General features: G+C 51.3%; 1 protein-coding gene across 29 annotated transcripts in view; it reads right to left on the bottom strand.

Annotated features, from left to right (window-relative positions):
- LOC106587739 (liprin-alpha-1) overlaps positions 1–12,545 on the bottom strand; it is a 136,014-nt gene that overhangs the window by 66,127 nt on the left and 57,342 nt on the right. For 25 of the 29 annotated variants that reach the window (XR_006762196.1, XM_045708535.1, XM_045708534.1 and 22 more), the window contains exons 15-17: positions 11,560–11,565; positions 10,951–11,177; positions 10,107–10,332 (exon numbers count right to left, since the gene is read on the bottom strand). Coding sequence is in view for 28 of the 29 variants with exons in the window: in XM_045708535.1 (XP_045564491.1) it covers positions 10,107–10,332; positions 10,951–11,177; positions 11,560–11,565 (459 nt within the window). In the remaining variant the exon portion in view is untranslated. The remainder of the gene's footprint in view (positions 1–10,106; positions 10,333–10,950; positions 11,178–11,559; positions 11,566–12,545) is intronic. The other 4 variants (XM_045708537.1, XM_045708561.1, XM_045708560.1 and 1 more) reach the window with 1 other exon arrangement.

The raw sequence follows: 12,545 nt of genomic DNA, 5'->3' as shown, positions 1-12,545 counted from the left end.
ACTCTGTAACCCCTACCACCACTCTGCATTACTACATCACTCTACTGTCTGTCTCCCCCTACCACCACCCTGCATTACTACACTGTCTCCCCTCTACCACCACCCTGCATTACTACATCACTCTACTGTCTCCCCTCTACCACCACCCTGCATTACTACATCACTCTACTGTCTCCCCCTACCACCACTGTGCATTACTACATCACTGTGCTGTCTCCCCTACCACCACCCTGCATTACTACATCACTCTACTGTCTCCCCCTACCACCACCCTGCATTACTACATCACTCTACTGTCTCCCCCTACCACCACCCTGCATTACTACATCACTCTACTGACTCTCCCCTATCACCACCCTGCATTACTACATCACTCTACTGTTGTCTCCCCCTCTACCACCCTGCATTACTACATCACTCTACTGTATGTCTCCCCCCTACCCCCACCCTGCATTTCTACATCACTGTACTGTCTCCCCCTACCACCACCCTGCATTACTACATCACTCTACTGTCTGTCTCCCCCTACCACCACCCTGCATTTCTACATCACTCTACTGTCTGTCTCCCCCCTACCACCACCCTGCATTTCAACATCACTCTACTGTCTCCCCCTACCACCACCCTGCATTTCAACATCACTCTACTGTCTCCCCCTACCACCACCCTGCATTACTATATCACTCTACTGTCTCCCCCCTACCACCACCCTGCATTACTATATCACTCTACCGTCTCCCCCTCTACCACCACCCTGCATTACTACATCACTCTTCCGTCTCCCCCTCTACCACCACCCTGCATTACTACATCACTCTACCGTCTCTCCCCTATCACCACCCTGCATTACTACATCACTCTACTGTCTGTCTCCCCCCTTCCACCACCCTGCATTACTACATCACTCTACTGTCTGTCTCCCCCCTACCACCACCCTGCATTACTACATCACTCTACTGTCTCCTCCTACCACCACCCTGCATTTCTACATCACTCTACTGTCTCCCCCTACCACCACCCTGCATTTCTACATCACTCTGTCTCCCCCTACCACCACCCTGCATTTCTACATCACTCTACTGTCTCCCCCTACCACCACCCTGCATTTCAACATCACTCTACTGTCTCCCCCTACCACCACCCTGCATTACTACATCACTCTACTGACTCTCCCCTACCACCACCCTGCATTACTACATCACTCTACTGTCTCCCCACCACCACCCTGCATTACTACATCACTCTACTGTATGTCTCCCCCCTACATCCACCCTGCATTTCTACATCACTGTACTGTCTCCCCCTACCACCACCCTGCATTACTACATCACTCTACTGTCTGTCTCCCCCTACCACCACCCTGCATTTCTACATCACTCTACTGTCTCCCCCTACCACCACCCTGCATTTCAACATCACTCTACTGTCTCCCCCTACCACCACCCTGCATTACTACATCACTCTACTGTCTCCCCCCTACCACCACCCTGCATTACTATATCACTCTACCGTCTCCCCCTCTACCACCACCCTGCATTACTACATCACTCTACCGTCTCCCCCTCTACCACCACCCTGCATTACTACATCACTCTACCGTCTCCCCCTCTACCACCACCCTGCATTACTACATCACTCTACCGTCTCTCCCTCTACCACCACCCTGCATTACTACATCACTCTACCGTCTCCCCCCTATCACCACCCTGCATTACTACATCACTCTACTGTCTGTCTCCCCCCTACCACCACCCTGCATTACTACATCACTCTACTGTCTGTGTCCCCCCTACCACCACCCTGCATTACTACATCACTCTACTGTCTGTGTCCCCCCTACCACCACCCTGCATTACTACATCACTCTACTGTCTCCCCCTACCAAAACCCTGCATTACTACATCACTCTACTGTCTCTCCCCTATCACCACCCTGCATTACTACATATCTCTACTGTCTGTCTCCCCCTACCACCACCCTGCATTACTACATCACTCTACTGTCTCTCCCCTATCACCACCCTGCATTACTACATCACTCTACTGTCTCTCCCCTACCACCACCCTGCATTACTACATCACTCTACTGTCTGTCTCCCCCCTACCACCACCATGCATTACTACATCACTCTACTGTCTGTCTCCCCCTACCACCACCCTGCATTACTACATCACTCTACTGTCTGTCTCCCCCCTACCACTACCCTGCATTACTACATCACTCTGTCTGTCTCCCCCTACCACCACCCTGCATTACTACATCACTCTGTCTGTCTCCCCCCTACCACCACCCTGCATTACTACATCACTCTACTGTCTCCCCCTACCACCACCCTGCATTACTACATCACTCTACGTCTGTCTCCCCTACCACCACCCTGCATTTCTACATCACTCTACTGTCTCCCCCTACCCCCACCCTGCATTTCTACATCACTCTACTGTCTCCTCCTACCACCACCCTGCATTACTACATCACTCTACTGTCTGTCTCCCCTACCACCACCCTGCATTACTACATCACTCTACTGTCTCTCCCCTACCACCACCCTGCATTACTACATCACTCTACTGTCTCCCCCCTACCACCACCCTGCATTACTACATCACTCTACTGTCTCCTCCTACCACCACCCTGCATTACTACATCACTCTACTGTCTCCCCCCTACCACCACCCTGCATTACTACATCACTCTACTGTCTCTCCCCTACCACCACCCTGCATTACTACATATCTCTACTGTCTGTCTCCCCTACCACCACCCTGCATTACTACATCACTCTACTGTCTCCCCCCTACCACCACCCTGCATTACTACATCACTCTACTGTCTCCCCCTACCACCACCATGCATTACTACATCACTCTACTGTCTGTCTCCCCCTACCACCACCCTGCATTACTACATTACTCTACTGTCTCTCCCCTATCACCACCCTGCATTACTACATCACTCTACTGTCTGTCTCCCCTACCACCACCCTGCATTACTACATCACTCTACTGTCTGTCTCCCCCCTACCACCACCCTGCATTACTACATCACTCTACCGTCTCCCCCTCTACCACCACCCTGCATTACTACATCACTCTACCGTCTCCCCTCTACCACCACCCTGCATTACTACATCACTCTACCGTCTCTCCCTATCACCACCCTGCATTACTACATCACTCTACTGTCTCCCCTACCACCACCCTGCATTACTACATCACTCTACTGTCTGTCTCCCCCTACCACCACCCTGCATTACTACATCACTCTACTGTCTGTCTCCCCCTACCACTACCCTGCATTACTACATCACTCTACTGTCTGTCTCCCCCTACCACCACCCTGCATTACTACATCACTCTACTGTCTGTCTCCCCCTACCACCACCCTGCATTACTACATCACTCTACTGTCTCCCCTATCACCACCCTGCATTACTACATCACTCTACTGTCTCCCCCTACCACCACCCTGCATTACTACATCACTCTACTGTCTCCCCCTACCACCACCCTGCATTACTACATCACTCTACTGTCTCCCCCCTACCACCACCCTGCATTACTACATCACTCTCCTGTCTCCTCCTACCACCACCCTGCATTACTACATCACTCTACTGTCTCCTCCTACCACCACCATGTATTACTACATCACTCTACTGTCTCCCCCCTACCACCACCCTGCATTACTACATCACTCTACTGTCTCTCCCCTACCACCACCCTGCATTACTACATCACTCTACTGTCTCCCCCACCACCACCCTGCATTACTACATCACTCTACTGTCTCCCCGCTACCACCACCCTGCATTACTACATCACTCTACTGTCTCCCCCCTACCACCACCCTGCATTACTACATCACTCTACTGACTCCCCCCTACCACCAACCTGCATTACTACATCACTCTACTGTCTCCCCGCTACCACCACCCTGCATTACTACATCACTCTACTGTCTCCCCCCTACCACCACCCTGCAATACTACATAACTCTACTGTCTGTCTCCCCCTACCACCACCCTGCATTACTACGTCTCCCCCTCTACCACCACCCTGCATTACTACATCACTCTACCGTCTCTCCCCTATCACCACCCTGCATTACTACATCACTATACTGTCTCCCCCCTACCACCATCCTGCATTACTACATCACTCTACTGTCTGTCTCCCCCCTACCACCACCCTGCATTACTACATCACTCTACTGTCTGTCTCCACCCTACCACCACCCTGCATTACTACATCACTTCACTCTACTGTCTGTCTCCCCCCTACCACCACCCTGCATTACTACATCACTCTACTGTCTCCCCCTACCACCACCCTGCATTTCTACATCACTCTGTCTCCCCCTACCACCACCCTGTATTTCTACATCACTCTACTGTCTCCCCCTACCACCACCCTGCATTACTACATCACTCTACTGTCTGTCTCCCCCCTACCACCACCCTGCATTACTACATCACTCTACTGTCTGTCTCCCCCCGACCACCACCCTACATTTCTACATCACTCTACTGTCTCCCCCTACCACCACCCTGCATTTCTACATCACTCTGTCTCCCCCTACCACCACCCTGCATTTCTACATCACTCTACTGTCTCCGCTACCACCACCCTGCATTACTACATCATTCTACTGCCTGTCTTCCCCCTACCACCACCCTGCATTACTACATCACTCTACTGTCTCCCCCTACCACTACCCTGCATTTCTACATCACTCTGTAACCCCCTACCACCACTCTGCATTACTACATCACTCTACTGTCTGTCTCCCCCTACCACCACCCTGCATTACTACACTGTCTCCCCCTCTACCACCACCCTGCATTACTACATCACTCTACTGTCTCCCCCTACCACCACCCTGCATTACTACATCACTCTACTGTCTCCCCCTACCACCACTGTGCATTACTACATCACTCTACTGTCTCCCCCTACCACCACCCTGCATTACTACATCACTCTACTGTCTCCCCCTACCACCACCCTGCATTACTACATCACTCTACTGACTCTCCCCTATCACCACCCTGCATTACTACATCACTCTACTGTCTCCTCCTACCACCACAATGCATTACAACATCACTCTACTGTCTCCCCCTATCACCACCCTGCATTACTACATCACTCTACTGTGTCTCCCCCTACCACCACCCTGCATTACTACATCACTGTACTGTCTCCCCTACCACCACCCTGCATTACTACATCACTCTACTGTCTGTCTCCCCCTACCACCACCCTGCATTTCTACATCACTCTACTGTATGTCTCCCCCTACCACCACCCTGCATTTCTACATCACTGTACTGTCTCCCCCTACCACCACCCTGCATTTCAACATCACTCTACTGTCTTCCCCCTACCACCACCCTGCATTTCTATATCACTCTACTGTCTGTCTCCCCCTACCACCACCCTGCATTACTACATCACTCTACTGTCTCCCCCTACCACCACCCTGCATTTCTACATCACTCTACTGTCTCCCCCCTACCACCACACTGCATTACTACATCACTCTACTGTCTCCCCCTACCACCACCCTGCATTACTACATCACTCTACCGTCTCCCCCTCTACCACCACCCTGCATTACTACATCACTCTACCGTCTCCCCCCTATCACCACACTGCATTACTACATCACTCTACCGTCTCGCCTCTACCACCACCCTGCATTACTACATCACTCTTCCGTCTGTCCCCTACCACCACCCTGCATTACTACATCACTCTACTGTCTCTCCCCTATCACCACCCTGCATTACTACATCACTCTACTGTCTCTCCCCTACCACCACCCTGCATTACTACATCACTCTACTGTCTGTGTCCCCCCTACCACCACCCTGCATTACTACATCACTCTACTGTCTCTCCCCTATCACCACCCTGCATTACTACATCACTCTACTGTCTCTCCCCTATCACCACCCTGCATTACTACATATCTCTACTGTCGTCTCCCCTACCACCACCATGCATTACTACATCACTCTACTGTCTGTCTCCCCCCTACCACCACCCTGCATTACTACATCACTCTACTGTCTGTCCCCCCCTACCACCACCCTGCATTACTACATCACTCTACTGTCTGTCTCCCCCTACCACTACCCTGCATTACTACATCACTCTACTGCTGTCTCCCCCTACCACCACCCTGCATTACTACATCACTCTACCGTCTCCCCCTCTACCACCACCCTGCATTACTACATCACTCTTCCGTCTCCCCCTCTACCACCACCCTGCATTACTACATCACTCTACCGTCTCTCCCCTATCACCACCCTGCATTACTACATCACTCTACTGTCTGTGTCCCCCTACCACCACCCTGCATTACTACATCACTCTGTCTCCCCCTACCACCACCCTGCATTACTACATCACTATACTGTCTCCCCTACCACCACCCTGCATTACTACATCACTCTACTGTCTCCCCCCTACCACCACCCTGCATTACTACATCACTCTACTGTCTCCCCCTACCACCACCCTGCATTACTACATCACTCTACTGTCTCCCCCCTACCACCACCCTGCATTACTACATCACTCTACTGTCTCCCCCCTACCACCACCCTGCATTACTACATCACTCTCCTGTCTCCTCCTACCACCACCCTGCATTACTACATCACTCTACTGTCTCCTCGTACCACCACCATGTATTACTACATCACTCTACTCTCTGTCTCCCCCCTACCACCACCCTGCATTACTACATCACGTAACTGACTCTCCCCAATCACCACCCTGCATTAATATATCACTCTACTGTCTCCTCCTACCACCACCCTGCATTACTACATCACTCTACTGTCTCCCCCCTACCACCACCCTGCATTACTACATCACTCTACTGTCTCCCCCCTACCACCACCCTGCATTACTACATCACTCTACTGTCTCCCCCCTACCACCACCCTGCATTACTATATCACTCTACTGTCTCCCCCCTACCACCACCCTGCATTACTACATCACTCGACTGTCTCCCCCTCTACCACCACCCTGCATTACTACATCACTCTGTCTGTCCCCCCCTACCACCACCCTGCATTACTACATCACTCTACTGTCTGTCTCCCCCCTACCACCACCCTGCATTACTACATCACTCTACTGTCTCCCCCTACCACCACCCTGCATTACTACATCACTCTGCTGTCTGTCTCCCCCCTACCACCACCCTGCATTTCTACATCACTCTACTGTCTCCCCCACCACCACCCTGCATTACTACATCACTCTACTGTCTGTCTCCCCCTACCACCACCCTGCATTACTACATCACTCTACTGTCTGTCTCTCCCCTATCACCACCCTGCATTACTACATCACTCTACTGTCTGTCTCTCCCCTATCACCACCCTGCATTACTACATCACTCTACTGTCTCCCCCCTACCACCACCCTGCATTACTATATCACTCTACTGTCTCCCCCTACCACCACCCTGCATTACTACAACACTCTACTGTCTGTCTCCCCCCTACCACCACCCTGCATTACTACATCACTCTACTGTCTGTCTCTCCCCTATCACCACCCTGCATTACTACATCACTCTACTGTCTCCCCCTACCACCACCCTGCATTTCTACATCACTCTACTGTCTCCCCCCAACACCACCCTGCATTTCTACATCACTCTACTGTCTCCCCCCAACACCACCCTGCATTACTACATCACTCTACTGTCTGTCCACGTTCAAACATACACTGCCTGTGAAATCTGGGGAAATCACACTGAGGTCAAAGATCAGAGGTGGGAGCAGAGTGAAACCACTGCAAAGCACACTCCGGGAGGGGTTCAGTCTGCTGGTAGCTAATGGCTAAGCTACTGCTTTATGGGGTCGCTCTCACACACCGACCGTGCTCTCACACACCGACCGTGCCCCCACACATGGGTGTTCTTTAAAAAAAACAAGAGTATTAATTGGTTTAAGTTGATAAAGGAAATTAAACACACCACAACAGGCCTGTTGACCTAAAGCAACAGGCCTGTTGACCTAAAGCAACAGGCCTGTTGACCTAAAGCAACAGGCCTGTTGACCTAAAGGAACAGGCCTGTTGACTTAAAGGAACAGGCCTGTTGACTTAAAGGAACAGGCCTGTTGACTTAAAGGAACTGGCCTGGGTAGTGATCAGGGGGCACAACACGAAGAAAACCAGCATAAACGTGTCCAATTCTGTTTTGAAATGTTTTGCCACGGTGTGCCCTACTGAAAACAACCTAGGACTGTGGTAATAATATGTGACTCATGTAATGTTACAGGGGAGTGAGGCAGCCAGGGATATGGGACTCGTGTCATGTGACTGGGGAGTGAGTCAGCCAGGGATATGGGACTCGTGTCATGTGACGGGGGAGTGAGGCAGCTAGGGTTGATGTGCCCCTGCATGCCTTTTCTCCAGCTTGGCATCTCTAGAGTAAATAAACAAATGGAGTAGCAGCACATATTTCCACGAAAGGTTCTCCTAGTCCTGCTCCGAACACAGGAAGAGATAAGAGAACCAGGAAGAGGAGGAGGACCGAACTCAAACGCAGAACTTAATCAAGCTGAGGGGAAAATACCTCATTTAACTCTGTCATGTCTGAAATGAAGTCTGAATTGAGCACAACAAGGCTCTACTTTAACTAATATCAAAATCAACAGCCACTCTGTCTGGCGTGTGATGAGCTAACAGCCACTCTGTCTGGCGTGTGATGAGCTAACAGCCAAACAGAGTTCACACATTTGCTCTGCATATTCATTGGATAAGCTACCTGCCTGATCTTTTTCTGAAGTCCAATGGGGGCCCAGCATTCTAGGACAACTTCAAAACCCTCCCATGAGAGGCTAGTGAACAGCTCATGATTGCTGTGTGGCCCCACAGATGGAAAGTGGGACAGTGGGCGGTGTGTGTGAGTGCGACCCCAGGCTGACTGAACCCTGCCTGGGGAAGAGAAAACTAGGGTAGAGGGTGGTACCTGGAAGTAGCATGGAGCATAGCTACAGGCAGGGGGGGCAGGTAAGCTAATGCTAGCAGCAGGGTAGGGCAGGTAAGCTACACTCTGCTGGTGGAACAGAGACCTCTGGATCACATAGGGGTTATAGAGGTAGTGCTGGGGGAACACAGGTACAGATTACACACACACGTCACCTACCAAATACAACATGTCAAACTAGTAGCTAGTTCCATTAACGTGTCACAAACACTGAACAGATGAAAACATTAGATTCTAACGGACACAGATCTGACAGCACATGAAACAGATCTCCTGTGGACTAGTATGAACAGATGAAAACATTAGATTCTAAAGGACACAGATCTGACAGCACATGAAACAGATCTCCTGTGGACTAGTATGAACAGATGAAAACATTAGATTCTAACGGACACAGATCTGACAGCACATGAAACAGATCTCCTGTGGACTAGTATGAACAAATGAAAACATTAGATTCTAACGGACACAGATCTGACAGCACATGAAACAGATCTCCTGTGGACTAGTATGAACAAATGAAAACATTAGATTCTAACGGACACAGATCTGACAGCACATGAAACAGATCTCCTGTGGACTAGTATGAACAGGGGACGGTATTATGATCCAATAATGAGACATGACAGTTAGTGAAGCTAAAGGAATGGAGAGAGTGAGAGAGAGAGCAGAGATGAGATAGACAAGAGGAGGATGATGTCATTCTAGAGGAGGAGGATGATGTCATTCTAGCGGAGGATGATGATGTCATTCTAGAGGAGGATGATGATGTCATTCTAGAGGAGGATGATTGAAAGGCAGCTTTTTTCAGAGAGGAAGAAAGAGGAGCTGGTTGATCAACATGGATGGACTGAAGCTGAATGAGTAAAAGGAGACTGATGATGGATGGAGTGTAGGGCCCAATCTCAAATCCCCCCTAAACCCTACGCCCTAAACCCTACGCCCTTGTGCAGAACTGAGAGGATTTAACAAGCGTATGTAATATGATGAGAGCTCCACTTGTTCTCTGATAGGCTAGGTGGAACTTCCACCAATCAAATCCTCTCAGATCTCCACAAGGGCATAGGTTTCTCTCTCACCAGGGTCATGACTCCCATGCGGTCCACCTCTCGGTTGGGGCTGCGGTTGGGGATGCGTCGTGGGGTGGAGGAGCCTGAGCCGGGGGGCGACGAGCCCCCCATGGAGGAGGGGGGGATGGAGCTCATGGAGCGGAAGCGGCTGCCCCCCAGGCTGTCCCCACTGCCCACACGGCTCTCGATCTCCTCTGCCAGCATGGCTGTGTTCTCCTTCTCCTCCTGAATCATCCTGGAGGGGGGTGGGGGTGAGGAGAGAGAGAAGGGAGAGGAGAGACGGGGGAGGAGTAGGAGAGCGAGACGGAGGAGAGACGAGACGAAGGAGATATGAGACGGGGGAGAGCGAGCGAGCGGAGGGAGAGCGAGAGCGAGCGAGCGAGCGGAGGGAGAGCGAGGGAGAGCGAGGGAGAGCGAGAGGAGGGAGAGCGAGAGGAGGGAGAGCGAGAGGAGGGAGAGCGAGCGGAGGGAGAGCGAGAGGAGGGAGAGCGAGCGGAGGGAGAGCGAGAGGAGGGAGAGCGAGAGGAGGGAGAGCGAGAGGAGGGAGAGCGAGAGGAGGGAGAGCGAGAGGAGGGAGAGCGAGCGGAGGGAGAGCGAGAGGAGGGAGAGCGAGCGGAGGGAGAGCGAGAGGAGGGAGAGCGAGAGGAGGGAGAGCGAGAGGAGGGAGAGCGAGCGGAGGGAGAGCGAGAGGAGGGAGAGCGAGAGGAGGGAGAGCGAGGAGAGAGATGTTAATATCTCCTTGTTTTCTCTAAAATGAAAAAGGGAAAATGTTTCTCATCAGATTACTAGAATGATATCTCCAGAATGATGTTGAAATACGTCCAATATGCTGATGGTAGGGGTGTGTGTGTACCTGATCTCGTTGTTGATGGCGTCCAGCTGCTCCTGCAGCATGAGGGCCAGGGTCTGAGCGTCGGCCTGGCCGGCAGGGGACAGCAGGTCCACTGAGCTGAAGATGGTCTCGCGCTCATCGTCCTCCAGGTCTGACGTGTCCAGATCAGACTCAAACGCCTGAGCAACGTTGGCCAGAACATTAGCCTGCTGCACGCGCTCCCACTCCTGTTCATTCAGAGTCTGGACCTGAGGAGAGAGGGGGGTGGGAAGAGAGGAAAATAAGACAATGTGGGAGGGAGGGAGGGAGGGAGGGAGGGAGGGAGGGAGGGAGGGAGGGAGGGAGGGAGGGAGGGAGGGAGGGAGGAGGGAGGGAGGAGGGAGGGAGGGAGGGAGGGAGGGAGGGAGAATTTGGGAGTGAGAGCGAGAAAGGGGGGGAATGTGGGAGGGAGAGAAAGGGGATGGAGTGAGAGGAAGAAAAAGTTAGAGAAAGTTAGTCTAACCGTATCGAACGGTCCAGAATACCTTTAAGCCAGGCTCTGTAAAACACTCCACAGCAATAACAACAGACCAACACTATCAAATCAACCTCTCTATCATCATCATCATGGTTGTCTTCACTCTGACTTACATGTCTCTGATGTCCAGAGAGGAAGCAGAGAGAGAGAGAGAGAGAGAGAGAGAGAGAGAGAGAGAACACCATCAGATACAGAACAAATGAGAGAGGGAGAGAGAGAGAGAGAGAGAGAGAGAACACCATCAGATACAGAACAAATGAGAGAGGGAGAGAGAGAGAGAGAGAGAGAGAGAACACCATCAGATACAGAACAAATGAGAGAGGGAGAGAGAGAGAGAGAGAGAGAGAACACCATCAGATACAGAACAAATGAGAGAGGGAGAGAGAGAGAGAGAGAACACCATCAGATACAGAACAAATGAGAGAGGGAGAGAGAGAGAGAGAGAACACCATCAGATACAGAACAAATGAGAGAGGGAGAGAGAGAGAGAGAGAGAGAGAGAGAGAACACCATCAGATACAGAACAAATGAGAGAGGGAGAGAGAGAGAGAGAGAGAGAGAGAGAGAGAGAGAACACCATCAGATACAGAACAAATGAGAGAGGGAGAGAGAGAGAGAGAGAGAGAGAGAGAGAACACCATCAGATACAGAACAAATGAGAGAGGGAGAGAGAGAGAGAGAGAGAGAGAGAGAGAACACCATCAGATACAGAACAAATGAGAGAGAGAGAGAGAGAGAGAGAGAGAGAGAGAGAGAGAGAGAGAGAACACCATCAGATACAGAACAAATGAGAGAGGGAGAGAGAGAGAGAGAGAGAGAGAGAGAGAGAGAACACCATCAGATACAGAACAAATGAGAGAGGGAGAGAGAGAGAGAGAGAGAGAACACCATCAGATACAGAACAAATGAGAGAGGGAGAGAGAGAGAGAGAGAGAACACCATCAGATACAGAACAAATGAGAGAGAGAGAGAGAGAGAGAGAGAACACCATCAGATACAGAACAAATGAGAGAGGGAGAGAGAGAGAGAGAGAGAGAGAGAGAGAGAGAACACCATCAGATACAGAACAAATGAGAGAGGGAGAGAGAGAGAGAGAGAG

The sequence above is a fragment of the Salmo salar genome, chromosome ssa26, assembly GCF_905237065.1.
Source record: "Salmo salar chromosome ssa26, Ssal_v3.1, whole genome shotgun sequence".
NCBI classification, from domain to species: domain Eukaryota; kingdom Metazoa; phylum Chordata; class Actinopteri; order Salmoniformes; family Salmonidae; genus Salmo; species Salmo salar.
The sequence above is the reverse complement of the archived record's forward strand: the minus strand, read 5'-3'. Positions and strand labels throughout refer to the sequence as shown.